Raw genomic sequence first — 25208 nt, 5'->3', positions numbered from 1 at the left:
GGTTTTTGGGTCACACCTGGCAGAGCTCAGGGGTTGCTCCTGGCTAAGCGCTCAGAAATTGCCCCTGGCTTGGAGGGACCATATGGGACACTGGGGGATTGAACCGTGGTCCTGATCCTTGGCTAGCGCTTGCAAGTCAGACACCTTATCTCTGGCGCCACCTTGCCGGCCCGGAGACTTTTTTTTTTTCTTTCCCAGGAGCCTTTTACTGGAAACATCTGAAATCATTAGATTTTTTATAGTTTTAAAGGTCTTGAATAAACAATCCCTGATGTTGAAAGTTTCTAAAGTAATGGTGAGAACATGATCATTATGTCAAATATTAATACATTTTAATTTTTTTTTTTTTTTTGGTTTTTGGTTTTTGGGTCACACCCGGCAGTGCTCAGGGATTACTCCTGGCTCTACGCTTAGAATATGGGATGCCAGGCCTGGAGAGATAGTACAGCGGCGTTTGCCTTGCAAGCAGCTGATCCAGGACCAAAGGTGGTTGGTTCAAAACCCGGTGTCCCATATGGTCCCCCGTGCCTGCCAGGAGCTATTTCTGAGCAGACAGCCAGGAGTAACCCCTGAGCACCGCCAGGTGTGGCCCAAAAACCAAAAAAAAAAAAAAAAAAATGAATATGGGATGCCAGGATTTAAACCACCGTCCTTTTGCATGCAAGGCAAATGCCTTACCTCCATGCTTACATTTTAAGTAAGCAAATTCATTGGTTTCACAGGCTTATTAAGAGGAGCAGGAAGGGGCCAGAGAGATAGCACAGCAGTAGGGCATTTGCCTTGCATGCGGCCAACTGGGAGGAACCCAGTTCGATTCCTGGCATTCCATATGTCCCCCAGCCTGCCAGGTGCGATTTCTGAGTGCAGAGCCAGGAGTAACCCCTGAGCGCTGCTGGGTGTGGCCCCAAAACCAATCAATCTTATCAATAAAGTATTTTTAAAAAAAAAAAGAAGAGCAGAACGTAGATTTACTGGGGTTGACTGCAGAGTACTGGAATATGAGGTTAGTTTTAAATATGGGAAGTTGGATCGGAGGTTCAGGTACCAGTCTGGTATATTAATTACTGCAGTGGCCCCTGAGCCCTGGTTCATATCTGTAAGTGTAGCCAAGGCTCACCTGAGTATGGGGCCAGAAGGAGCCCCTTGGACACCGCGCCCCTCCCCCCCCCCAAATAAAGTTCACCTACTCAGCACTTGCTTCATCAAGACAAGGCTGTTATTGTGATGATTTAGAAGTTGTCCAAGTTAAGTGCTTCCATTATCAATAATTATATTGACTGCTTTGTCATGCTATGGTGCTTATTTCTGTCTCTGTCTCCATTTTTGTCCTTTCCAGTCTTGAGAATGTTTCTGTTGTTTGGCCTCTGGTAAGACTCTTTGTTGGCTGGCCGTGTGTCCTCTTCTAACATGGGACCAAATCTGTTTTTCAGAGATGATGTTCTCCAGAGCCTGACTATCGTGCACAACTGCCTCATTGGCTCCGGGAACCTCCTTCCTCCACTGAAAGGAGAGCCAGTGACCAACCTGTAAGTACCAGGTCTTGCTGTCTGTCATTTAATTTACTTCTGGGTCACAGCGATTTATTCATTTTGTTATTGAATTTTTTGTGTGTGTCACTTTAACTTCTTGTTAGGCAAGAAAAAAAATCTGAAGCACAGTTTAGCTTTTATTCAGATTTTTATGCAATACAGAGATTAAATAGCCTTCCCTGTTCATCAGTTTTGAAATGACATGAAGTCATTAAGCTCATCTGTTGTTTTATATGTGAATATTGATACCTGGAAATAATTTTTGATCTACCGTTAGTGCTGTTTGAAGATTTTGTAACGGAAAAGTGGTGTTTTTTGTTGTTACTTTGAACTTATTAATGTGCAGAGCTGCTTTCATAATTTTCAGTGCTTTTCAGCATTTTGATATTTGGAATGAATTTTTAAATTTCATTATCAGTAGTACCACAATTTAAGTTGAGGGCCTCATTACTGAACAACTTAATAAAATTAAGGTAAAAAAGAAAAACTAAGCTTCTTTCCAAGCACACATGAAGGGAGGAATTGCATATTGATTTTGCAGCAGGAATCTATAAAAGAGGGTTTTTAAGTGTGTCCTGTTTGTCTTTCCCTTATTTTGTAAAATCGTTGCTTGGAGTAAGACCTTTTTCTCACGTTCATGCATTTCACTCTAAAAACGGTTCTAGACATTGAATTTAAGAGAGATAAGTAAAGTCAGTTTAGCTGAGGAGATCTGTTTAAAGTTTGCTGAAGAACTTGCTAACTTTTTCTTTTTTTAAAGATCCTTTGGTGATTGCATTTGTTTGTTTGTTTGTTTTGCGGTGACGCTCAGGGGTCACTCCTGGCTATGCGCTCAGGAATCTTTCTTGGCTTGGGGAACCATTGGGATGCCAGGGGATTGAACCACAGTCCATCCTAGGTTAGTGTGTGCAAGGCAAATGCCCTACCACTTGCACCACCGCTCCTGCCCCTTGTGATTGCATTTTATTGTTACCTATAAGAGCAGATAGTTTGGAGCTGGAGTGATAGCACAGCTGTAGGGCATTTGCCTTGCATGCAGCTAACCCGGTATGGACCCGGATTTGATCCCACCATCCCATGTGGGAGCCTGTCAGGAGCGATTTCTGAGTGCAGAGCCAAGAGTAACCTCTGAGCGATGCCAAAAAAAAATGATTTTTCCTTCTAGCTTGCATCACAGATGAATTTTAAGTAACATTTAAAAGTGAAAGAATTCAAGCAGTGATTGAGTTTTCTTATTTGTTTCTTTTGTTTTGGAGCCACACCCGGCTGTGCTCAGTGATTCCTCCTGGCTTTGTGCTCAGAAATCACTCCTGGCAGGCTCGGGGACCCTATAGGATGCTGGGGATCAAACCCTGGTCAGCAAAATGCCCTCCCTACTGTGGTATTGCTCTAGCCCCAATGATTGATTTTTCTGATGACTATCCTGTGTTGTAGGTTATTCCAACATGCTGGGAAATAATCCTGCACAGTGTGGTTAGGGTGGCTGAGTGCTTTTTTTTTTTTTTTTTTGGTTTTTGGTTTTTGGGTCACACCCGGCAGCGCTCAGGGGTTACTCCTGGCTCTATACTCAGAAATCGCCCCTGGCGAGCTCGGGGGACCATATGGGATACCGGGATTCGAACCACCGTCGAACCCAGCTCTCTTTGAGGGCCCAGCTTGTGTCTTCCAGGACTGTGCTCAGACAGTCTTTGGTGATGAGCTGCTCTACAATGTGACACCCAAGGCTCAGCTAGGGGCTTAGAAGCTTCTGCTTCTGCTCCTGTGAGCAGGCAACCAGGTTTCCTCTGGAGAAGGTTATTCAGGCAAGATCTTTGGAATGAATGCACTTTAGGGGAACTGGAGAGAGAAGACAGTGGAAAGGGTGCTGCTGGCCTTGGACGCAGTTGGCCTGGGTTCCGTGTTCCGGGGTCCTCCAAGCATGGAGCCAGGAATAAGCTGTGAGCACTATTAGGTATGCCCCTCGCATCCCCCAAATAGCAACAACAAAAAAGAAAAATGTCAGTAGAACAGAAGTTTCCCTAATCTTACTATTATAAAGATAGTTAGGCCTTTTCTATAATAAAATGATTAATTGAAAAGCCATGTTAAGAGCTTTTCATACCATGAAATAAAGATAAGTTGATGATTACCTGTATAAAGTATAATGAAAGTGCTTGTTTATATATTTAATAACACCAGTGAAGTAAATTGTAAAACACCAAAACTTCACATTAATTACTGAGCAATATGTTTTAGCATCTTCCTTTTTTTTTTTTCTTTTGGTTTTTGTGTCACATCCGGTTGCACTCAGGGGCTACTCCTGGCTTTGTGCTCAGAAATTGCCCATGGCAGGCTTGGGGGACCATATGGATTGCTGGGAATCAAACCAAGGTCAACGTCCTACCACTGTGCTATCGCTCTAGCCCCAGTTTTAGCATCTTTTGTAACATCTGCATAGGGTTTTAAAAATAATGCTTAACAGAATTTTTTAATTTTGACAATGTGCAATTTAAAAATTATAAAAAAATTGTAAAAAATAAAAATTTCCTTTCTATAACATTTGACACCTTTTATAAAGTTTTCACTAAAGAATCATACAAAATAATCATACAATAAGATTTCTTACAAGTTTATTTAAATACAGCTAAATAATTGGTAAAATGGTTTAATAAATATAATCTGGTTTGAGAAAATAATCAAATAATTTCAGTTGGTGCTATTGTTCTTTGATATGAAATTTAATTCTTAGAAGGAATTCCTGTAGCATAATTCCTGGAGACTATCTTTTTTTTTTTTTTTTTTTTTTGGTTTTTGGTTTTTGGGTCACACCCAGCGGTGCTTAGGGGTTACTCCTGGCTGCCTGCTCAGAAATAGCTGCTGGCAGGCACAGGGGACCATATGGGACACCGGGATTCGAACCAACTACCTTTAGTCCTGGATCGGCTGCTTGAAAGGCAAACGCCCCCTGGAGACTATCTTAACAAGTCAAGTTAAATTGAGAAGAAAATAGAACTCGTTGGGCATTTGTCCTCCATGCATGAAAATAGAGTAAAATGTTGCAGTTGTATGAGAAAAGAAAACATATTGTGCAGATTCTTTTGAATTCCTCTTTGCTGCTTCAGAAGTCTCTGAATAGCAAACAGATTAACCGTGGGTTTATACATTTTCTGAAATCCCAGACCCATTTTGTGTATGGTTCTGGTATTTCAGGTCCCCCCAAAATATTTAAATTGGTATTTAGATTTTAATCTTAGAAATCTCAGGCCCAATGTTATGACTGCTTTTGTTAGATCACTCACTATTCATTTTTCTCTCTGTATATTAGCAGTTTTTCTCCTGGAAAATGATAGTAACTAAAAAGTGGGAGCTTTAGTTCTTCCTTTTCTTAATAAGAATATATAGCTTAGTTCTGAGTGTAGTGCATGGAGTGGTCTAAAATTTCATTGTTTAAGGCGATGACTATATATATATATATATATACACACAAAGCCAATTTTCTGTACTATGTGATTGGGTTGACAGAAAGCTTAGATTGAGTCAGTTTACCTAAGTTGATGATATATCGATTAGTATTTATGTTCTTATTTTTCGCCTTCAGCAGACATCTCATATTAGTTGTGAATTTCTGTTTCAGAGGAAGGGTAAAATAAGGCCCATGTGGGTACTTACTGATAAAAAATATTTTAACAGTTTAAAGAAATTGGTTTGAAATGTTTATCAGATACGAAATTAATTTTATAATGGAACTTTACATTTTCTTTAGAAACCTATAGTCAGTTTTGAAAATGAAACTTGGTGTCTGGTCAGTTCTCAGCCTTCCCTGTCTAGCTGTGGCAGCAGCTGAACTGGATTCTGTCTCCCCAGGGCCCTCCAGGAATTTGAACCCTTCTAGAGCCCTCAAATCCTTCTCCGTGTAATCTTAGTATGCACAAAAAAGAAAACCTGCCTGTAATAATAAACGGGGTCTCTTGAGTATAGTGGAGCCATCCTCTCTTGGCTTCTGTCCCTTCGCTCTGGGAGCCCTTTGCTGTCATGCATCTCTGGGTTGGTCCCAGACAAACCTGTCTTGTCACTCAGCCCAGACTAGCTTCCCACCCGACCGGGGGTGTGTGGTGCTGGCAGAGGGCTGGGCTAGCTAACCTCTCTTGACACCTCCAGGGAACCCTTCAGCTCTGCTGGGGCAGATGCCCACAGAGAAGGACACGGTTCCCCCTCCACGGTGAGTAACCCCCATTTCTCCTTATTTCTTCTCCACCTGTTTGTGTGAGTTCCGAAATACTGTCACACATCCAATGTAGTTTTTCCCTGCTATTCGTTCTCAACCCCGAGAGACTATTAGTCTAATTTCTCTTTACTCAGGGAAAGTTCTTTCCATGTAGTGGAGAAGGGACCAGCTTCCCTCGAATGTCTAAAACCTCGTGTGACACATTTGGTGACTTGACTTTTGCCTTTTCCATTTTTATTTGGGAAGAGATTGCCGGGAAGGGTTGGGATCTACTTTTCCTCGAGACAGGAAGTCATCGTCATTTGCAATTACATGATAAACCATGTACTTTCATTTGCATATTTAGTACATGTCACTAGTCAGTTTCTTTGTCTTTTCTCACCAGGAATTATTTGCAAATCTATACTTTTGCTCTGTAGTATAAAAAAATACAGTTTACTTGTGAGAAACTTGATTTATCAATTAGGTGACCCAGCACTATATATTGCTATAAAGTTGATTTAACTTTACTATTTTTATTGTCTAGTTGCTATTGTTTATAGTGTGTTGTGTTGAAATTCCTTATCAAGGGGCTGGAGAGATAGCATGGAGGTAAGGCCTTTGCCTTGCATGCAGAAGGTCGGTGGTTTGAATCCCGGCATCTCATTTGGTCTCGAGCACTGCCGGGTGTGACCCAAAAACCAAAAACCAAAAAAGAAAAGAAAAAAAAAAAAAGAAATTCCTTATCAAAAATTTTTTTATCTTGTCTCTGAGTCAAATGATAATTCCTATAAATGAAATGAAATGATCAGGGTGAGTTTCAGTTAGGGTCAGAAAAGTGGCGGTATTTAATTGGAGGTTCACCAGCCACCTGATGAACCGTGGTTTGCACTGTTGGGGTAGCTTAGAGGCACACAGCTACAAGGCAAGACAACAAACTTTGATGCAGGTCAGTCAGTTCAGTAAATGTATGTAGAGGTTGAGGGGTGCTGAGAGGGAAGCCCCTATCAGTGCTCCAGACCCTTGAGTCAGCTCGGACTGCCTTTTCACATTCTAGGGACTGGACAATTGCCTCACATGTGGATGACCAGGTTTGATCCCCAGCATCCTATATGGTCCCCAGAGCACAGCCAAGAGTAAGCCCTGAGCACCAGATGGCACCCTAAAACAAATCCAAAAATCATTCTTCTAAAGACCAGAAGGAATACTTGGTGCAAATGTGTGCTTGTTCTTGCCAAGACACTTCTGTTGTAGACCCTGAGCGTCGAGTAGGCTAAGTCAGATTTGTCCAGGACCTTCCACCCTGCCCACATATCTCTTAGAGTGGACAGTCTTAGGCGATTTGGTAAAGCTGAAGTTGCAAGAATTAACCCCCCTGACAAACACTGCTGTCGAAAACATGTTAACTCAGTCACAAACATATTAGATAGCTGATTTATTATCTATGAAATGGATCTTAGATGGTCATAAAAGAAGCCCAGGCTAGCCGGAGAGCACAGGCCCTGAGGCCTAGATCTTGCATCTTTAATCACACCCCAGAGTGTGCTCTAAGTGCTGATACACTAGTCACATTTTCAGTGTCACATGGATGGAAAAAAATTATCACCAGTGATACTTTAAAATCAGATGAACATGGGGACAAGGATATGGTTTGGTGTTGGAGCAGATGCCTCAATGGTGAAGCCTTGGGTTCAATTCTATAGCTTGAATTCTAAGTGCTTGAAAATAGGGGAGGAAGGATAATGTAAAGGGCTTGCACATACTTTCCCAATGGAGTCCTGGGGTGTGGCCCCTAACAGACCTAGAGAACAAAGACTTTATCCTGACAGTATGATTAATATTACTAGGCAGAGTCTAAATGGGAAAGCATTTCGTGTCTCTAAACAGTGCTTTTGTTTCATCGGGTAAAAATTATTAGAGGAAGATTTTTTTTCTAAGAGTAGTGTTGTGATGTAAATTAAGATGCATGCTTAGTTTGATATTATAATATTATCAAATACTGGAGATAGTCCGGGTAAGGGAAAATTGTGTCTTTTAGAAATTCGCATATAAAGGCCATAGCACAGCGTGGAGGGTCTTTGCCTTGCACGTGGCTGACCCAAGTTCGATCCCTGGATTCCATAGGGTTCCCCAAACACCACCAGTAAGACCCCTTCCTGAGCACCACTGGGGGTGGCCAAACCCCTTCCCCCAAACAAAAACTCACATAGCAGCAGCAAGGACACAGCAAAGTCACACGTAGAGCTATTGTGATGGAAACACACAAACACACTCTCTCCCTCTCCTCCTCCTGTGGGTGGACTCTCACCCTGTGCTTCCTGCTGCATGAGCACAAACAACCCTTGCTCCTTTGCTCTGGAATTTCATTTCTGTCACATTACTTCCTTGAAGTTCCTGGTGAAAGATTCTGTGATTTGGAGCCACAGTGATTTCATATCAGCAATTTTGGTCATCGTAGTGTATCTTGTATCACATGTATCACATGTTCGTGCAGAGTTAACACCTATATTCACCATCAACAAAAAATAGAGCAGGGGTTCGAAGCAATAGGACAGCAGGGAAGTGCTTTGATGGCATGTGCCTGATCCCTGATTTGATTCCCGGCATCCCACATAGTCCCCAGAGCCTGCCACAAGTGATTTCTGAGTACAGTGCTGGGAGTAAGCCCTGAGTACACATTAGAGCGACCAAAAACCAAAAGAAGATGAGTGAAGCCCCTGATTTAGTCCATGGTATTACAAACAATAAGAAGTTCTGGGGACGCTGGCTCCTTTTTTTGAAGTTTTGTGTGATTTATGGCTGCTGGCTGTAAAATTTTCTGTTTATGAATAGACCTGCTCACTCCTTAGTTCCTTGAAGGCTTTTGTGCTCTTTCCTTTCTTTCTAAGGTATTTCCTTTTGGAAAAGTTACTGAACCTCACCTTGAAATAAAAGTATAAAAATTCAAAAGTACATTTTTTTCATTAAAGGACATTTATTTTCAATATGGTCTTTATTTTCTTTCATGAAAATCTAGTTTTTTGTACAAATGAAAAGTGACTTGCCTACTTAATGAATTTTACTAGCTAAGTCTGGTTGATAACAATTGTTTGTGATAGATCTTTATAAGATTCTTTAGGTAATTAAAAAATGCTCTCCTATCTAATTGGTTTTTAAAAAAGTGGTATTTTACTGTACATGTTAGGAGAGTTTGTTATGACTGATTTGAAGAGGGAGAGTAAAGATTACTTAGACAAGCATATCGCTGGAATACAGTAAAATTTAGCTATAATATTGATGTATAGTTTTAACCTTTATTATTGTGTCATAAGATTGTCTCTGGTATCCGTAGATATTATCAGACAAGCTTTCATGTTGAGGACTGGACGTCAATATTGTTCGTTATGTTTAAATTTTGGTGAACCTTCTTCCCTAACATTATTAAATCTAACATGTTGTTTCAATAATGACAGTATTTTTCATATTATTAGTAGTAGTATTAGTATTATCTTAAAGATGATAAGTGTAGCATTAAATAATTAATGATGGATCTGGATGGAGGTGGATGGATGGAGGGATTTTTCTCTGCCATCCCAGGCCACCTGGCTCCGCAATCCCCATTCAGCTGGCGGGTCCCAGGTTTAGGTGAAAGGCGGAATCAGACTCATCCAGAGACAGGCATCAGGAAGCATCAACTTTATTCATGCCCTATCCACCACATGTGTGGCCTATATTATAACCTTTTAAGCATTTGCTATTCTTAGCTTGCCCTGCATCTTAACTCCTTTCAGCCATCTTCCCTTTGACCTCCATGCTGGCCAAAGACCAAAAGAAGAGCCTAATCCCCTGGGTCAAAGGCTTTATCTACCTTTTCCAAGACCCCTCCCAGGAATGGGTGGGGTCTTTCAGGTAAGGTCAAGTTACCTAGGAAGAAAGGAGGGATGAGGCTTCAATAAGGATATCAAAGGATAGCATACAGAAATACTGTGTTCAAGACGCAAATCTGTGTTTGTAGGAGAACACATCGTCTGTGCTTGGTTTTAAACTTTCTAGCATTGCCACTTTCCCTCTAGACTCCTTTGAAGTCTCAAAATAAGTATAAGTACTCTTGTCTTTATGCAGGGTACCAAGTATGGTGTCCTTGGAAGAGACCAAGTTGTATACTGGACTTGAATATGGTATGTGAATCTTAAGCTCAGTAATTTTGTGTCAACTGATTTGTCAGTCATTCTGTAAGGTTTAAGATGGAATTAATGGGCCAGAGTGGTGGTGCAAGTGGTAGGCCGCCTGCCTTGCCTGAGCTAGCCTAGGATGGACCATGGTTCGATCCCCCAGCATCCCATATGGTCCCCCAAGCCAGGAGTAACCCTTGAGTGTCACCGGGTGTGACCCAAACCCAAAAAAATTGGTTGTAGGGGCCAGAGAGATAGCACAGTGATAGGGCGTTTGCCTTGCATATAGCCAATTCATGACAGACCGTGGTTTGAATTCCAGCATCCCATATGGTCTCCTGTGTCCGTCAGGCATAACCCCTGAGTGCTGCCGGATGTGACCCAAAAAATAAAAACAGGGCCCGGAGAGATAGCACAGCGGCGTTTGCCTTGCAAGCAGCCGATCCAGGACCAAAGGTGGTTGGTTCGAATCCCCGTGTCCCATATGGTCCCCTGTGCCTGCCAGGAGCTATTTCTGAGCAGACAGGTAGGAATAACCCCTGAGCACTGCTGGGTGTGACCCAAAAAAAAAAAAAAAAAAAAAAAAGAAAAGAAACCAAAAAATAAAAACAAAAAATTTGGTTGTAGCTTCATTTTATATCTATGGCATGAATATTGCTTCTATGATAGTTAGCTTTTTCTGCAGAAATTGAAAGTTTTATTATATGAAGAAGAGCCAGTAAAAGATAGAAACTGGGTCCCAGTAAATGAAAGCTGAGATGACTTTATGCATGCATGGTCTTTTCATTTACTATACCATTCCTTTAGATTTACAAAAGGACTGATAAAATTTGATGTGAATAGGATTCTTGATACACTTATACTTATATTTCTGTATCTTGCTATCATAATAAGTTAAAATTTAAATTAAGTGACATCAAGTATTAATAATGAAAATTCTGTGGTCATCGCTAGATTAAGTCTGGAGTCTATTACGTGTATTAATTGCTAGGTTTTAATTTTCTTTGCTTGACTTGGGTCACCCCTACATAGTTAGAGAATCCTTTGGAGTTAAAGTATCTAATTAGTAAAGTTTTTGAAATATGGTCATTGATATCTTTATCTCCCACCTCCTTCCTATTCAATAAAGTTTATGAGCTGGTCATGAAAATGTTGTGGTTTCAATAGTGTTTTTTACCATGCCTGGCTGTTAATTCAGTAATGACAATGCAGACTTATTTGGATTTCTACCTTGAATACTTTCTGGGAAGCAGTGAGAAGCTGCTGGTTTCTCTAAAAATTACCTTACCTCTGGGTTTTTCGTTGTTTTGTTTTGTTTTTTCCAAAAATAGATTTATCCAGAGAGAATCATCGAGAAGCAATTGCTAAGGTCATAAGGAAACTTCTTAGTAAGTATATACAGATGTTTAACTTACTTTTACTAGTAATTCTTAGGGATTTTACTCTATGACACATGTATTTTTAATTTTTATATTTTTAATGCTTAACTGATGAGAACTTTAGTGTTTCTCTACCTCTGAAACTATTAGAATATATATGTATAATATAATAGGACACAGATATAAATTGTCATAAGAATATTTATATAAGTATTTGAAGTATACATAAATATAATTTATGTATGAGTATATAAAATTTTATTATGTACATTTTATAACTATATATTTCTGTAAATATATATCAGGAATCTCAAGGTAATTCAAAAATATTGGAACCAAAATTCTTTTTCTCTTCTTCTAGACCACATACTTGATAATTCAGAGGATGACACCAAGTCATTGTTTCTTATCATTAAGGTACAATACTCTTTTAATCGTTGTATGATTAATTCAACTGTGGGGCATGACAACTCATAAATATAAAATCTGAAATTTTTTGGACACAGATCATTGGAGACCTTTTACAGTTCCAAGGATCACACAAACATGAATTTGACTCCCGGTGGAAAAGCTTTAATTTAGTGAAGAAATCAATGGAAAATAGGGTCTGTATTTTACTTCAAAAACCCTGAATTATTTTGCCAGTATCTGATGTTGCTAGGACCACCTGTTGTCGGATTTTTACAGTGCACAGAGGAAATGGTTTATGTGCATGGTGCTGTGTAGTTTAGACAGATGCCAGGCAGGCATCCAGGAATGTAAATGCATGTTCAGATACAATAAAGAGTGGTAGGGAAAAAGTAGGTTGTTTGTCAGGAAAAGGTGCTTCTTCCTGATATTTTCTCATGGGAGGAGGTCGTTAAAGTTTTTAATATTGTTAAGATCAGTCAGGGCCGGACTGATAGCACAGTGAGGAGGGCAATTTCCCTTGCATGTGACCTACCTAGGTTCCATCCCTGACACTCTATATCAGGGGTCTCAAACTGCGGGCCATTTGCAGCCCTCTGTACAACATTTTGTGGCCCTGCCCTAGAGGAATCTTTTTTTGTTTTGTTTTGTTTTAGTTGTTTGGGGCACACACACCCCCAATGTTCAAGGCTTACTACTGACTTTGCACTCAAGGATCACCCCGACTTTTCCTCCTGCGGCCCCCAGGTAAATTGAGTTTGAGACCCCTGAGCCTGCCAGAGATGATTTCTGAGTGCAGAGCCAGGAGTTAACCCCTGAGCACCTCTGTGCAATGGCCCAAACACCAAAAAAAAAAACAGGTTTTTATTTTTGGGGGGATGGGGGATCGGGCAGGCATATTCAGTGTGTTGTTCAGGGCTCTGAACTTAAGGGTCACACCTGGTGAGGACCATATGGAGTGTCAGAAATCAAACCTAGGTTGGCCGCAGGCTAGGCAGGCGCCCTCCCCTCTATACGATTCCAGCCTTTACTTTAGTTAATTCTGAAAAACTCTGCTGGGAAAAATAAGTAGTTGGAGATGGAATTGATAGGGGGTTTTTCTTCTTTTATTTGGGAAAAATATACTCTTAAGTTATTTTTAGAACTAATTTTTTATTGAGGGGTTTAGGAACCACTGAATATGGGGAGATTTTAAAATGGGTGCTCCTTTTATTTTTTAGCTCCATGGGAAAAAACAGCATATTCGAGCCCTCTTGATTGACAGAGTCATGTTGCAGCATGAGGTAAATACTTCTTTAAATTGTGGTGGAATGGACATTTTTCCAAATGAATGTTTGTGAAACATCGAGTCAGAACTTTTTTTATTTGATTTGATAGGATATTTTCTCTTGTAGCTACGAACTCTGACTGTTGAAGGTTGTGAATATAAAACGGTACATCAGGAAATGATCAGAGACCTGCTGCGGCTATCCACTAGTTCTTATAGTCAGGTGAGGCTGCTCTGAACAATGCTCTCTCTCCCTTCCATCCTCTTATTACCTGCCACACATTCCATTTTCACAAGTCATGTAAACCTGCTCGAGTAGAAAACTTGCAGACTGGGGCCGATTTGACTCATTGTTTTGTTGACTTTGGGTGGGGGTTCCCCCAGTGGTCTCTGGGGCTGTTTGTGCTTCGTTTTTCTTTGCTCAATATGCCTATGGTGAGTACTTGCATTCAGAGCACTTTTACTTGCCCCACTTTGTGTGTGTGTGTGTGTGTTGTTAGTCTTAATGTTTGTAAATGTTGCTGTAATTCAGCACAATTATTTGAAAGTTCTTTATAAGGTACTGGTAGCGTGATGTCACTGCCACTGTCTTAGACTCACATTTGAAGACAGGTCTAGGAGTCTAGGGAAGGCAAAGACCATCTCCTTCCCCATGGGTGCTTGGCTTGTACTGTGGATTTGTGGGGTCTTTCCTACCAGGTAGCATAGAACTGAGAGATTCTTTCTAACCACAGAGTCCTGGGCAAGGAAAGAGATTGGTTTTTGTTTGTTTTGTTTTTGAGCCATACCTGGCAGTGCTCAGGGGTTACTCCTAGCTCTATTCTCAGAAATCGTTTCTGGCAGGCTCAGGTTATCATATGGGAAAAACAGGAATTGAACTCAGGTTCGTCCTGGGTTGGCCTCATGCAAAGCAAACACCCTACTGCTGTACTATCTCTCCAGTCCCCGGGAAAAAGATACTTGTACAACCAATCGTCTGTCCTTGTAGTATGATAAAATTAATTCCCTTCACAGATTGGAATATTAGTAGAAGCAGTTGTTTTAGCTACCATTATTTTTTACTACTTGTAGTCTATTTGGTAGACAGGTGATATATAAATCTTTTGTTTGGGTTTAAGGTTTGAGCTGGGGCAGAGCGATAGTACAGTAGTGAGGGCATTTGTCTTGCACATGGCTGAAACAGACCTCATCCCTGGCATCCCAAATGATCCCTCTACCCTGCCGAGAGTGAACATTGAGTGCCAAGCTAGAAGTAAGCCCTGAGTGCCACTGGGTGTGGTCTAAAAACAAATAAAGTAAAATATGTTCTCTGTAAGATATGCATCGGAAAGGTTGATTTGTTACTTGTTTTGCTTTAGCTTTTTTGGGAGGTGGAGAAGAACCAATGATGTGGAGGACACCCCCCCACCCCCGGGGCCACCAGAGCCATCCTAGTATCTTTAGAAGAGCTCTATAGTGCCAGAATGGAACTCAGTTTTTCCAGCAGAGCCCCCCTAGCCCCCACACTTTGGTTTCTTTCTCTAACCCCACATTATTCTTTGTTTTAGAAAGTCTTTGATTTTGCTTTTATCCACACAACTAAATATTTAACTTTTGTCAGTAAGAGCAATTCAATAAAAAGTTAATGTAGGGGTCGAAGCCATAGCACAGTGGTAGGGCGTTTGCCTTGCACGTGGCTGACCCAGGACAGACCTGGTTTCAATCTCCATATGGTTCCCCAAGCCAGGAATGATTTCTGAGCGCATAGCCAGGAGTAACCCCTGAGCATCACCGGGTGTGGCCCAAAAAAAGTTAATGTAGTCTATTCGTTGTTATGAAATAAATGTATGTTAAAGCTTTTTGGTTCCTTCTTACAAGGAATATTTGAGGAGCTGGAGCGATGGCACTGCAAGTAGGATTTTTACCATACATACAGCCCTGAGTGCCACTGTTGTGGCCAAAAAACAAATTTTAAATAAAGAAGTATTTGAGGGGCTGGAGTGATTGCACAGAAGGACGGGCACTTGCCTTGCACTTGCTGACATAGATTCGGTCCCTGGCATCCCCTAGCAGGGGTCTCAAACTCAATTTACCTGAGGGCCGCAGAGGGAAAATCGGGGTGATCATTGAGTGCAAAGTCAGTAGTAAGCCTTGAACATTGTGGGGTGTGCCTCAAAGAACTAAAACAAAACAAGATCCCTCTAGGGCAGGACCACAAAATGTTGTATGGAGGGCTGCAAACAGATTGCGGACTGAGAGTTTGAGACCCCTGCCTAGGGTCTCTGAGATCTCCCGGAGTGACTCCTGAGCACTGGGCGGTGTGGCCCCAAAATGAACAAACAAAAAACCTGAACCCTTTAGGTTAAAAAATATTAGTTTTGGGCCTGGAGAGATAGCACAACAGCATTTGCCTTGCAAGCAGCCGATCCAGGACCAAAGGTGGTTGGTTTGAATCCCGGTGTCCCATGTGGTCCTCCGTGCCTGCCAGGAGCTATTTCTGAGCAGCCAACCAGGAGTAACCCCTGAGCATCGCCAGGTGTGGCCCAAAAACCAAAATAAATAAATAAATAAATAAAAATTAAAATATATATATTAGTTTTCTTTTCTTTTTTTTTTTTTTTTGGTTTTTGGACCATACCTGGCAGTGCTCAGGGGATACTCCTGGTTCTGTGCTCAGAAATTGCTCGTGGCAGGCTCGGGGGACTGGATGCCAGTAATAGAACCAGGGTTCATCCTGGGTTGGCTTCATGTAAGGCAAGCACCCTACTGCTGTGTTATCGCTCCGGCCCCAATACTAGTTTTCTAACCGAGTGATTCTCAACCTTTTATTGCCCATATCCTTTTTCCAACCCATGATATCAGAGATGGGCGTGCTGCCATGCATCTCCATTCATTGTTCAGACCTCTTGGGATATCAAGGGCTAGTCTCAACTGGCCCACAGTTGAGAAACTGCCCTAACTGTGGGAGTAGTTGCTGATAAAGTGCTTTCCTTTTGGGAGAAAGATCCTTGTTGAGCTTCTGTTACTTCAGTATTGAAAGAATCTTCACTTTGTTTGGGTTAAGCATTTACTAAGTTCCCTATGCCCTTGACCGAGTATTGGATTGATATCTCCTCCAGGTCCGCAATAAGGCCCAGCAGATCTTCTTTGCTGCCCTGGGAGCCTATAACTTCTGCTGCAGGGATGTCATCCCCTCGGTGCTGGAGTTCCTGAGGCCCGACAAGCAGAATGTCACACAGCAGCAGTTCAAGGTATAGGGGCCCTGGACTCTGGTGGCTTCGAAAATTCTCCAACACTGAGAAAAACTGAAAAAAGAACTTGGTGATAAGCATTCGCATGTCTACTACTCAGTCTCCCTAAACATTCATAACATAAACATTTGCCTGATGATATTTTTATCTGGCTTGTTTTCATCCGTTCCAGGTTAGTTGAAGGCAGCAGTAACTTCTAAAAACAGGGCATTGGATTTTCCACTCAGGAGAAGCCCGTGTTTTCTCTTGAGCACACGTTTTACTCCGTAATCAGTTTTCCTGAGTCATCTTTCTGATGACTGTTACCATGGAGAGCTGTAGGTGCCCTTGGGGGGATTGGCAGCCTTTGAGAGTCTTTTGGAAGCCTGAAGGTGGAGCTGTGGTGAAGGAGGTTGTGAGAAGAGAGGGGGCTGGTAAGGGTGACTGAGTGAAGCACCTGAGATTAGAACAGAAGAGGCCAAGGGCGGCCCTATGTGAGAAAGATTTTACATCCCGAAGGATATAGTAAGGGCTGGGTGAGACCTTCTGTGTATAATTTTATACTTGGGACAGGGAAAAAATGGGCTGATTGAAAGTCATTTGGAGGGAGATTGAGAAAACTTGGTCTTGAATATGGTGACAGAAAAGAACATTTTCGGGGCCGGAGTGGTGGCATGACGGTAGGCCATTTGCCTTGCACACAGCTGACCTAGGACGGACAGTGGTTCCATCTCCCAACATCCCGTATTGAGCAACCTCTGAGTTCATAGCCAGGAGTAAGAGTGTCACCGGGTGTGGGTTCACCCCCCCAAAAAAAGGGGGATATTTTCACAGATCTGGATGGAGTAGCTGGTTGTCGGGTGTGTCAGAGAGGACAGGAAGAACCTGGGGTAAATTTGGAGAAGTTGAGTCTGAAGGAGGGTGCAGATGGACTTAGAGGCATGTCAGAGATGACATGTCAGAAGATGGGTTCTCTCGGTGTGCAGTTGCAAGCTGTGGGTCAGACCAAGTGAGCCTGGGATGAATGTGTGAACCGTTGGCAGCTACTGTGAGTGTCCTCAGATGTCCCGGCATGAGCTGGGATGGCATGAAGGGAATGAGAGTTCTGGAGAAGTAGCTCAGGCCAGCAGCTTCTCTACAGGACCTGTGGCCTCCCCAGGAACTACTAATAATAAGCACGTCCCCTCAAGTCACAACACTGGGGGTCATCGTGGCTTCCTGCTTGCCTTCATGGTTTCATTGCAGCTTTGCCAGGTTTTGTCTGGGTGATTTTCCTGGGCAGACTGAATGATTGAGACAGAACTGGCCAGCCTTTCACTCTCCTACTCAGCGGAGGAAGAGCTTGCTGGTCCCCATTGTTCAGAGATGTACATATAGTACAGGGGCATTCTAGAACACCTAACTCTCTGGTCTGTTGTTGACTCTCTTAGAGTTCCATTTTGACTCTAAATAAAGAAATTGAGAAAAATCTGAGACCATTAGTGAATGACCTCTAAAGAACGGAGTGCAGGTTAGGGAGGAATCCAGACTGACTGGATTTGGGGAAAAGGTTCCTAAAACAGACATTTTAAGATGGTACCTTAGAGAAGAACACCTACTTCCTCAGAATCATTTTCATTAAGTGACCATTTATGGGCATAAAATATAAAAATATGGGCCAGAGAGATAGCATAGAGGTAGGGCGTTTGCCTTGCATGCTGAAGGACGGTGGTTCGAATCCTGGCATCCCATATAGTCCCCTGAGCCTGCCAGAGCGATTTCTGAGCATAGAACCAGGAGTAACCCCTGAGCGCTGCTGGGTTTGACCCCCCCCCCAAGAAAAAATACACACACACACACACACACACACACACACACACACACACATAAACTAAAATATGTAAAATATATCAAGAAAACTAATAAAATGTAACGGATCTAGTTGTTGTTTGCTTAAGAATCTACTTGATAAGATACACCCCAAAAGCTAACACTGGCACATTTCATGGAGTTTGAATACTTTGTTTTGATTATGTTTAAAAATACCATGTAGGGCTGGAGAGATAGCACAGCAGTAGCGTGTTTGCCTTGCACGTGGCCAACCAGGACAGACCTGGGTTCGATTCCCAGCTTCCCAATTGATCTCCCAAGCCTGGCAGGAGCAATTTCTGAGCATAGATCCAGGAGTAACCTCTGAGCGCCACCGGATAAGACCAGAAAAACAAACAATAATATTAATAAATAAATAAAAACAACATGCAAAATATAATAAATAAAAACTTTGCGTAGGGGGCCATGTCATAGTACAGCGGGTAAGGTATTTGCCTTGCACAAAGCCGACCCGGGTTCAATCCCCGGAATTCCATAGGGTCACTCAAGCCCTTCAGGATTGATTTCTGAGTGCAGTAACCCCTGAGCACTTCAGGGTGTTGCCCAAACCAAAAAAATAAGTTTTGCATATGTAGGGGGCTGTGCCATAGTATAGCAGATAAAGCGTTTGCCTTGTATGCAGCTGACCCTAGTTTGACTCCCAGCATCCCATAGAGTCCCCCAAGCCCACCAGGAGCAATTACTCTTGAGCACTGTCAGGTGTAGTTCACCCTCAATATTAGTAATAATAATACCAATTCCTCCCCCTTCCCCACAGGGTGCCTTATACTGTCTCCTGGGGAACCACAGTGGTGTGTGCCTGGCCAATCTGCACGACTGGGACTGCATCGTGCAGACATGGCCTGCCATTGTCTCATCGGGCCTCAGCAAAGCCATGTCTCTGGAGAAGCCATCCATCGTGCGGCTCTTCGATGACCTAGCGGAGAAGATCCATCGACAGTACGAGACAATCGGCCTGGACTTCGCTGTAAGCAGACAGAGGTTCTTCCATCTGCATTCAGTCAGAGTCAAGGGCTTGTGTAGATAGGCCATGTAGATCATTGAGATGCCTCTAAGTTTTTGTGTCCTTTCAGTAATAACATTCCTGATATGTGATTCTAATTTTTTAATCTTATTTATTTATTTCCTTTGTTTTACTTTTTGGCCATACCTGGCAGCATTCAGGACTTACTCCTGGCTATGTGCTCAGAAATCACTCCTGATGGATTTGGGAGACCCTCTGGGATGCCAGGGTTTGAACCTGGGTCGGCCACCTACAGGGCAAATGCCCTACCATTGTGCTATGGCTCCAGCTTCTCTCTTTTTTTTTTTTTTCTCTCTCTTTGATTTGTTTATTTTGTTTTTGAGGCCATTCTAGTGCTTGAGAATATTCCAAGTTGTGCTCAGGGGACCGTGTGGTGCTGGGGATGGAAGCCAGGGTTTTTGGTCTCTATGCAAAGATGATTTCCGCCCACTCACCTGATCATGCTATCTAGCTGGCCCTATTAGAATGTTGGTGGAGGTCGGGGGGCCATGCCCTCTGATGCTCAGGGATCAGTCACTCAGTGGTGCTCAAGGGATCATTTGTGCTGGGGATCATCTGTGTTACTTGAGTTAGCCCAGGTCAGCCACACGAAGAACAGCAATAAACTGTCTTGTCATTTTGGCCTCCCTAATCCAAACTTTTACCCCCAGTTTCTTGTGGTTATCTGCATGACGAAGAAAAGGCTAGTCTCCTACCTAGAAGCAATATATATAATCCATGTATGTCCCTGAGTACACTAAACCACCCAAATCTCCAAAAGTTGGTTTTATCTTAGATCCACACAAAACCAAAACCAAAAAAGAAGACCACTGTTTTTACCATTGAGAACAGAGTGATTTGCTGCACAGTACTAGAAGAAAAGCAAGTTCAGAGACACTCAAATGGAGATGTGGTGACTCATGATGCCTCTTACCCTGTGGAGCTGAGGGTGGTGTAGGGATAGGAGAGGGAGGATGAAGAGACACCTCACATGCTGTCAGCCTGGGTTCGATCCCCAGCATCCCATAAAGTCCCCTGAGCACTGCTAGGAGCGATCCTTGAGCATCAAAGGGTGTGGCCCAAAAATGAAAAAGAAAAATGACAAAAAGCAGGAATTGTGTATGTAATATAAATGGGGTTAAATGTCATGTATCCTACATTGGCTATTACTGAGACACAGGCAACAAAATTCAATTGTGTCTACATATATTTACAAGTTGTACAGTCATCACTAGTTTGACAGTATTTTTCACTTTTAGGAATAATAAACCTTGTATCCAAGTACCAGTTCCTTTGATTGAAAATAGAATTCCCCTCTGTTCCCCTTTCTGTCTGACTCCTGAAAACCAGCATTTCTTTGTTTAATTGTCCTGTTGGAAACATAACACAGCGGGAACGTGTAAAAAGTTGCCTCTTTTGATTTCTTCCCTCCAGCCAACTACTGTTCTGGTTCATCATTAGAGTATGAATCAGGACCTTACTTTTCCCTCTCTCCTTTATATAGATTCCAGAATCATGTATTGGAATAGCTCGGCTCCTTCAACAATCTACCAACCAGGTGACACTTAGCTCAGAAGAAATTCAGGAAGGACTCAAACGCCAACAGGAGAAGAATGCTGATGCACTGAGGTGATGCTGGGGTGCTGTGGACCAGGGAGGTGCAACTGAGGACCCCGGGCAATGGGCTGACAGGTTTTGACGTAAGCTGAGGTCATAGCTGCATCTTGAAATTGATACAATGAGCCTAGACAGTTTCCTAGGAAAGCATTATTGTGAAGATTCCAAGTAGATTTGAAGTAGTACTTTAAAATAATGGGAATAATAGATACAATTTTCCCTGGGTGTGTTAGAATTCAACACATGTGCCTTCATAACTTGTCTAAAATTCTTCTTATAATCAGATATATGAAGTCCGGTAAGAGTATATTAGTAAACTGTTTTGAGATTGCACATAGCAGATTACTTCAGTACTTTAATAAGAATTAAAGGAAGCAGTTATCTTAATTTGACTTAGTTTTTTTCTTCTGAATATGCTAATGCTCTTTGCCTAGTGTGTTTCTATACATGGTAAAAATATTTTGCCTACCTTTTTATATAGCTAGTACCATATAGATAGACTACTTCTTAATGATTATTACTGACTTTTTTTTTCTTTCTTATTTTTTGGGCCACACTAGTGGAGTTAAGGGACCCATGGGTGCATCCCTCGAGCCTTGCTCTCACCTTTTCAGCGTTTAGGGACAGTGGACACGCTCACAGGCCTCCATGCTCTTCTCCCAGTCTTGTTGACCTTTCTGCTTCTTGTTGTTTTATTTTAGAAACTATGAAAACTTGGTAAATGCCTTGTTGGATAGTGTGGAACAGAGAAATTTGTAAGTAGAAAAAGAATTATTTTTCATTTTCAGAGCTTATCTTCAGTATTTATCTTCAATATTTTTATTTTCAATGAAGACCTCTGTCATACACAAGAAAGAAAATCGGTAGTCATGATCTGAGGAGAGTTTAGGAAAGTTGTGGGATTCTGTTCTTGATGTTGGCTATTCCAAAAAGGATTAATATAATAAACCAAGCCAGTCAGGACAGGAGTCAGTCTGCAGAGGTTATGGAAAAGGAAGATGGGGGAATGCCTTTGTTCTGGGTTCATTGCTGGATGTCATCTTACATTATGTATTGCACTTTTCTTTATGGAAAGTTTGTGTTCATGAGCACAGAAAGGAAGGTTTTTCGTATTGACTCTTTTCAGGCCCTGGAAGTTTGAGCACATCGGCATTGGGCTTCTGTCTCTTCTCCTGAGAGATGACCGAGTGTTGCCTCTTCGTGCCATACAGTTTTTTGTTGAGCACCTCAACCATGATGCAATCGTCGTTCGTAAGGTAAATGCTTTGTTTACTTAAAGCCCTGGGTTGGAGTTTTTTTTTTTTTTTTGGTTTTTGGGCCACACCCTGTGACGCTCAGGGTTACTCCTGGCTATGCGCTCAGAAGTTGCTCCTGGCTTCTTGGGGGACCATATGGGACGCCGGGGGATCGAACCGCGGTCCGTCCTAGGCTAGCGCAGGCAAGGCAGGCACCTTACCTCCAGCGCCACCGCCCGGCCCTGGGTTGGAGTTTTAACTTCACCACAGTTTACCCTCTTGACAAATAGTGTGTGTTTAATAAGTGTCTTATTTTGAAATCCTCTGTTGGTTCAGTGATGATGATTATTCATCCAGAAAAATCTACAAGGACAGTTCAAGGCACTGAATGTTTTCATTTCAGATTTGAGGGCGAGTATCAGTTAAAATAGTTTTTAGCCCAGTGGGAAAGGTTTTTGAAAAATTAATTGCAAAGGGTGAGGTATAGCAGAAAGGGAACAGAAATCTTTTTTGTTTTTTGTTTTTGAGCCACACCCGGCGTTGCTCAGGGGTTACACCTGGCTGTCTGCTCAGAAATAGCTCCTGGCAGGCACGGGGGACCATATGGGACACCGGGATTCGAACCAACCACCTTTGGTCCTGGATCGGCTGCTTGCAAGGCAAATGCCTCTGTGCTATCTCTCCGGGCCCGGAACAGAAATCTTAAGGAAAAATAGTAAACACAATTTAGGGTTTTTTGTTTTTAGAGTATGAAGGTGCAAAATGGAGCTTGAGTTTGGTACATTGTAGAAAGGAGCTTAAGAATGGCCAGGCTAGGGACCAGAGAGATAGCATGGAGATAAGGCATTTGCCTTTCATGCAGTAGGATGGTGGTTCGAATCCTGGCATCCCATATGGTCCCCTGTGCCTGCCAGGGGTGACTTCTGAGCATAGAGCCAGGAGTAACCCCTAAGCGCTGCCGGGTGTGACCTAAAAACCAAAAAAAAAAAAAAAAAAAAAAAGAGTGGCCAGGCTAGATCTGCATGCAGCTGGGTAGGGATTGGTTTCAGGTACCGAGGGTCAAGATTGTATAAGGAAAATTGGATGAAGCCTAAGGAGTAAGAAAGAAGGATGAGTCATTCCATTTGTCCCATAGCCTCACATTGCTGTTCTGTTTTATGTCTGGGGGAAGGCACTCTCATGTCTGCATGGGGCACACTGCTGGAGAGATCAGAGTGACCATCCCTTGGACCTTGCCTGTTTCTTCCTAGATGGCCATCTCAGCTGTGGCTGGCATTCTCAAACAGCTGAAGAGAACTCACAAAAAGCTGACCATCAACCCCTATGAAATCAGTAAGTACCAATCATCCATCCCTGTGAAATAGTGAGTACTGACAATGTAGTGTCAGGGGCTCTTCTTGGTCAAGGTAGATACGGTGGAACCTTCAAACGTGAGTGACTGTTTGGAGGTGTTCTGGGCTCTGCACACTTAGAATTCAAACCCCGAAAGTTTGAACAGAACTGGTACTTTTAATTTGATGGAGGAAATGAAAAATGAAAGATGAATTGTACTTAGTTTTTTTTTTTTTTCTTTCTCTCCAAAATTACTAACAGCATTGTTGCCAGTCAAGAATAATGACTGCATTGGCATTTTTCAGATGATAAAGCGTAAGTTGTTATCTCATCTCTCCGTAGGTGGGCATCCTAAACCCAGTCAGATCATTGCTGGTGACAGGCCTGACAATCATTGGCTGCATTATGACAGTAAAAGTGTGCCCAGGACCAAGAAGGAGTGGGAGGCGAGCTGCTTCGTGGAGAAGACGCACTGGGGGTATTACACCTGGCCACGGTAAGTGGGAGGCCCCCCAGCTCCAAGTCTTTCATTCAACAGCCTGGCTACAGAAGCATCTGTGTGTCATCTTTCTGTTGCTGAGAAGACTCAGTGACATTGAAGTCATTTGCCCGCATGTACACAGGCTCTCTGGCTCCTCCCGTTTGCTGTGCCTTCAGCTTTCCCAGATACCCTAAGACTTTATTATACCCCAAATGTCCATGTATCTAAAGTGATGGTTCATCTCTGTTATTGCTCCCACTCCTGTTTGTGTTCTGGGGGAATCACCCGGATGAGAGAAGTGTGTTCATTTCATGGTTAATCACCAAGGCATCATCTGGCTTTTTTCTAATTGTTAATAATGTATTCAATGCTGAAAACTAGGTTTGAATCAGAGCTCATGAAGGGGCCATTTTGATAGTGCAGCAGGGCAGACGTTTGCCTTGCATACAAGCTGACCTTGGTTCGATCCTCGGCACCACCAGGAGTGAGCCCTGAGCACCACCAGGTGTGCCCCAAAACCGAAACAAAGTGTCTTGTAGATGCAGGAGGCCTTTTATGCCATGTGGCGTGGCCCCACTACATGAAATGAGAACCTCTATCCTTATTACTGTAAGCTCCTTTCATGCCCATATACAAACTCTCGTCACCTAGGACCATGGTTGTCTACGCGAGTGCGGAAGAGCAGCCTAAGCTGGGCCGAAGCAGGGAGGACCTGACCGAGGTAAGTGCTGCCACCCCAACCCAGGGACTTGCTGTCTGGGCATCCTGTAGCCACTGAATCCAAAGTGGTAGGTGTAGGAGCTTCCTTGCACAGACAGATAGATGCATCCTACCAGGGCTGGCCTGGGCAGCAGCAGTCTGTCTGGTCACTTAAGAGTGAATGCCTAGGCCCTGGTTGTGTGGCCAGACACTGGACATTATTTACTGCTCCTCACTTTTTTTGTTTGCTTGTTTTGTTTTGTTTTTTTTTTGGGCCACACCCGTTGATGCTCGGGTTATTCCTGGCTATGTGCTCAGAAATCGCTCCTGCCTTGGAGGACCATATGGGACGCTAGGGGATCGAACTGAGGTCTGTCTAGGCTAGTGCTTGCAAGGCAGATGCCTTACCTCTAGCGCCACCTCTCTGGCCCCTGTTCCTCACTTTTATTTGGTGTTTTTCTTCTTTGTTTTGTTTTTGTTTTTGGCCACACCTGTTGGTTCTCATTGGTTACTCCTGGTTACTCACGAGAATCATTCCTGGCAGCTTGTTGGACCTTCTGGATGCCACAGATCGAACCTGGGTCTGCAACCTGCAAGGCAAATGCCCTCCCCGCTGTGCTATCACTCAACTCTGATGTTTTTTAACTTTTATTTTTAGATCAGTACTTTCTGAAGATGCGGAAAATGACTATTGGTTTTTTATTGCATATTCAGTCAATTCATTTTCTAATTGACATTCCTTGTTCCTCATAGAAAGGGATCATTTTAGAAGTTGGTAAAGAAGATCAAAGTTTTTGTCCTAATTATGTTATTTATAGCATTTTTTGTTTTCTTTTTTCCTTGTTT

At 42.6% G+C, this 25208-nt stretch overlaps 2 protein-coding genes across 2 annotated transcripts in view; one reads left to right on the top strand and one right to left on the bottom strand.

Annotated features, from left to right (window-relative positions):
- Positions 1-25208, bottom strand: part of ERLEC1 (endoplasmic reticulum lectin 1) — a 548089-nt gene that overhangs the window by 454905 nt on the left and 67976 nt on the right.
- Positions 1-25208, top strand: part of PSME4 (proteasome activator subunit 4) — a 93405-nt gene that overhangs the window by 49543 nt on the left and 18654 nt on the right. The window contains exons 20-34 of the mRNA XM_049784801.1: positions 1431-1526; positions 9814-9869; positions 11195-11251; positions 11604-11659; positions 11749-11847; positions 12871-12933; positions 13045-13140; positions 16016-16147; positions 18753-18962; positions 20503-20627; positions 21317-21370; positions 21742-21871; positions 23101-23182; positions 23525-23678; positions 24315-24384. Coding sequence (XP_049640758.1) covers positions 1431-1526; positions 9814-9869; positions 11195-11251; positions 11604-11659; positions 11749-11847; positions 12871-12933; positions 13045-13140; positions 16016-16147; positions 18753-18962; positions 20503-20627; positions 21317-21370; positions 21742-21871; positions 23101-23182; positions 23525-23678; positions 24315-24384 — 1480 coding nt within the window. The remainder of the gene's footprint in view (positions 1-1430; positions 1527-9813; positions 9870-11194; positions 11252-11603; positions 11660-11748; positions 11848-12870; positions 12934-13044; positions 13141-16015; positions 16148-18752; positions 18963-20502; positions 20628-21316; positions 21371-21741; positions 21872-23100; positions 23183-23524; positions 23679-24314; positions 24385-25208) is intronic.

Source organism: Suncus etruscus, chromosome 12 (assembly GCF_024139225.1).
Source record: "Suncus etruscus isolate mSunEtr1 chromosome 12, mSunEtr1.pri.cur, whole genome shotgun sequence".
NCBI lineage: Eukaryota > Metazoa > Chordata > Mammalia > Eulipotyphla > Soricidae > Suncus > Suncus etruscus.
Note: the sequence above shows the minus strand (reverse complement) of the source record. Positions and strands in the feature narration are given on the sequence as shown.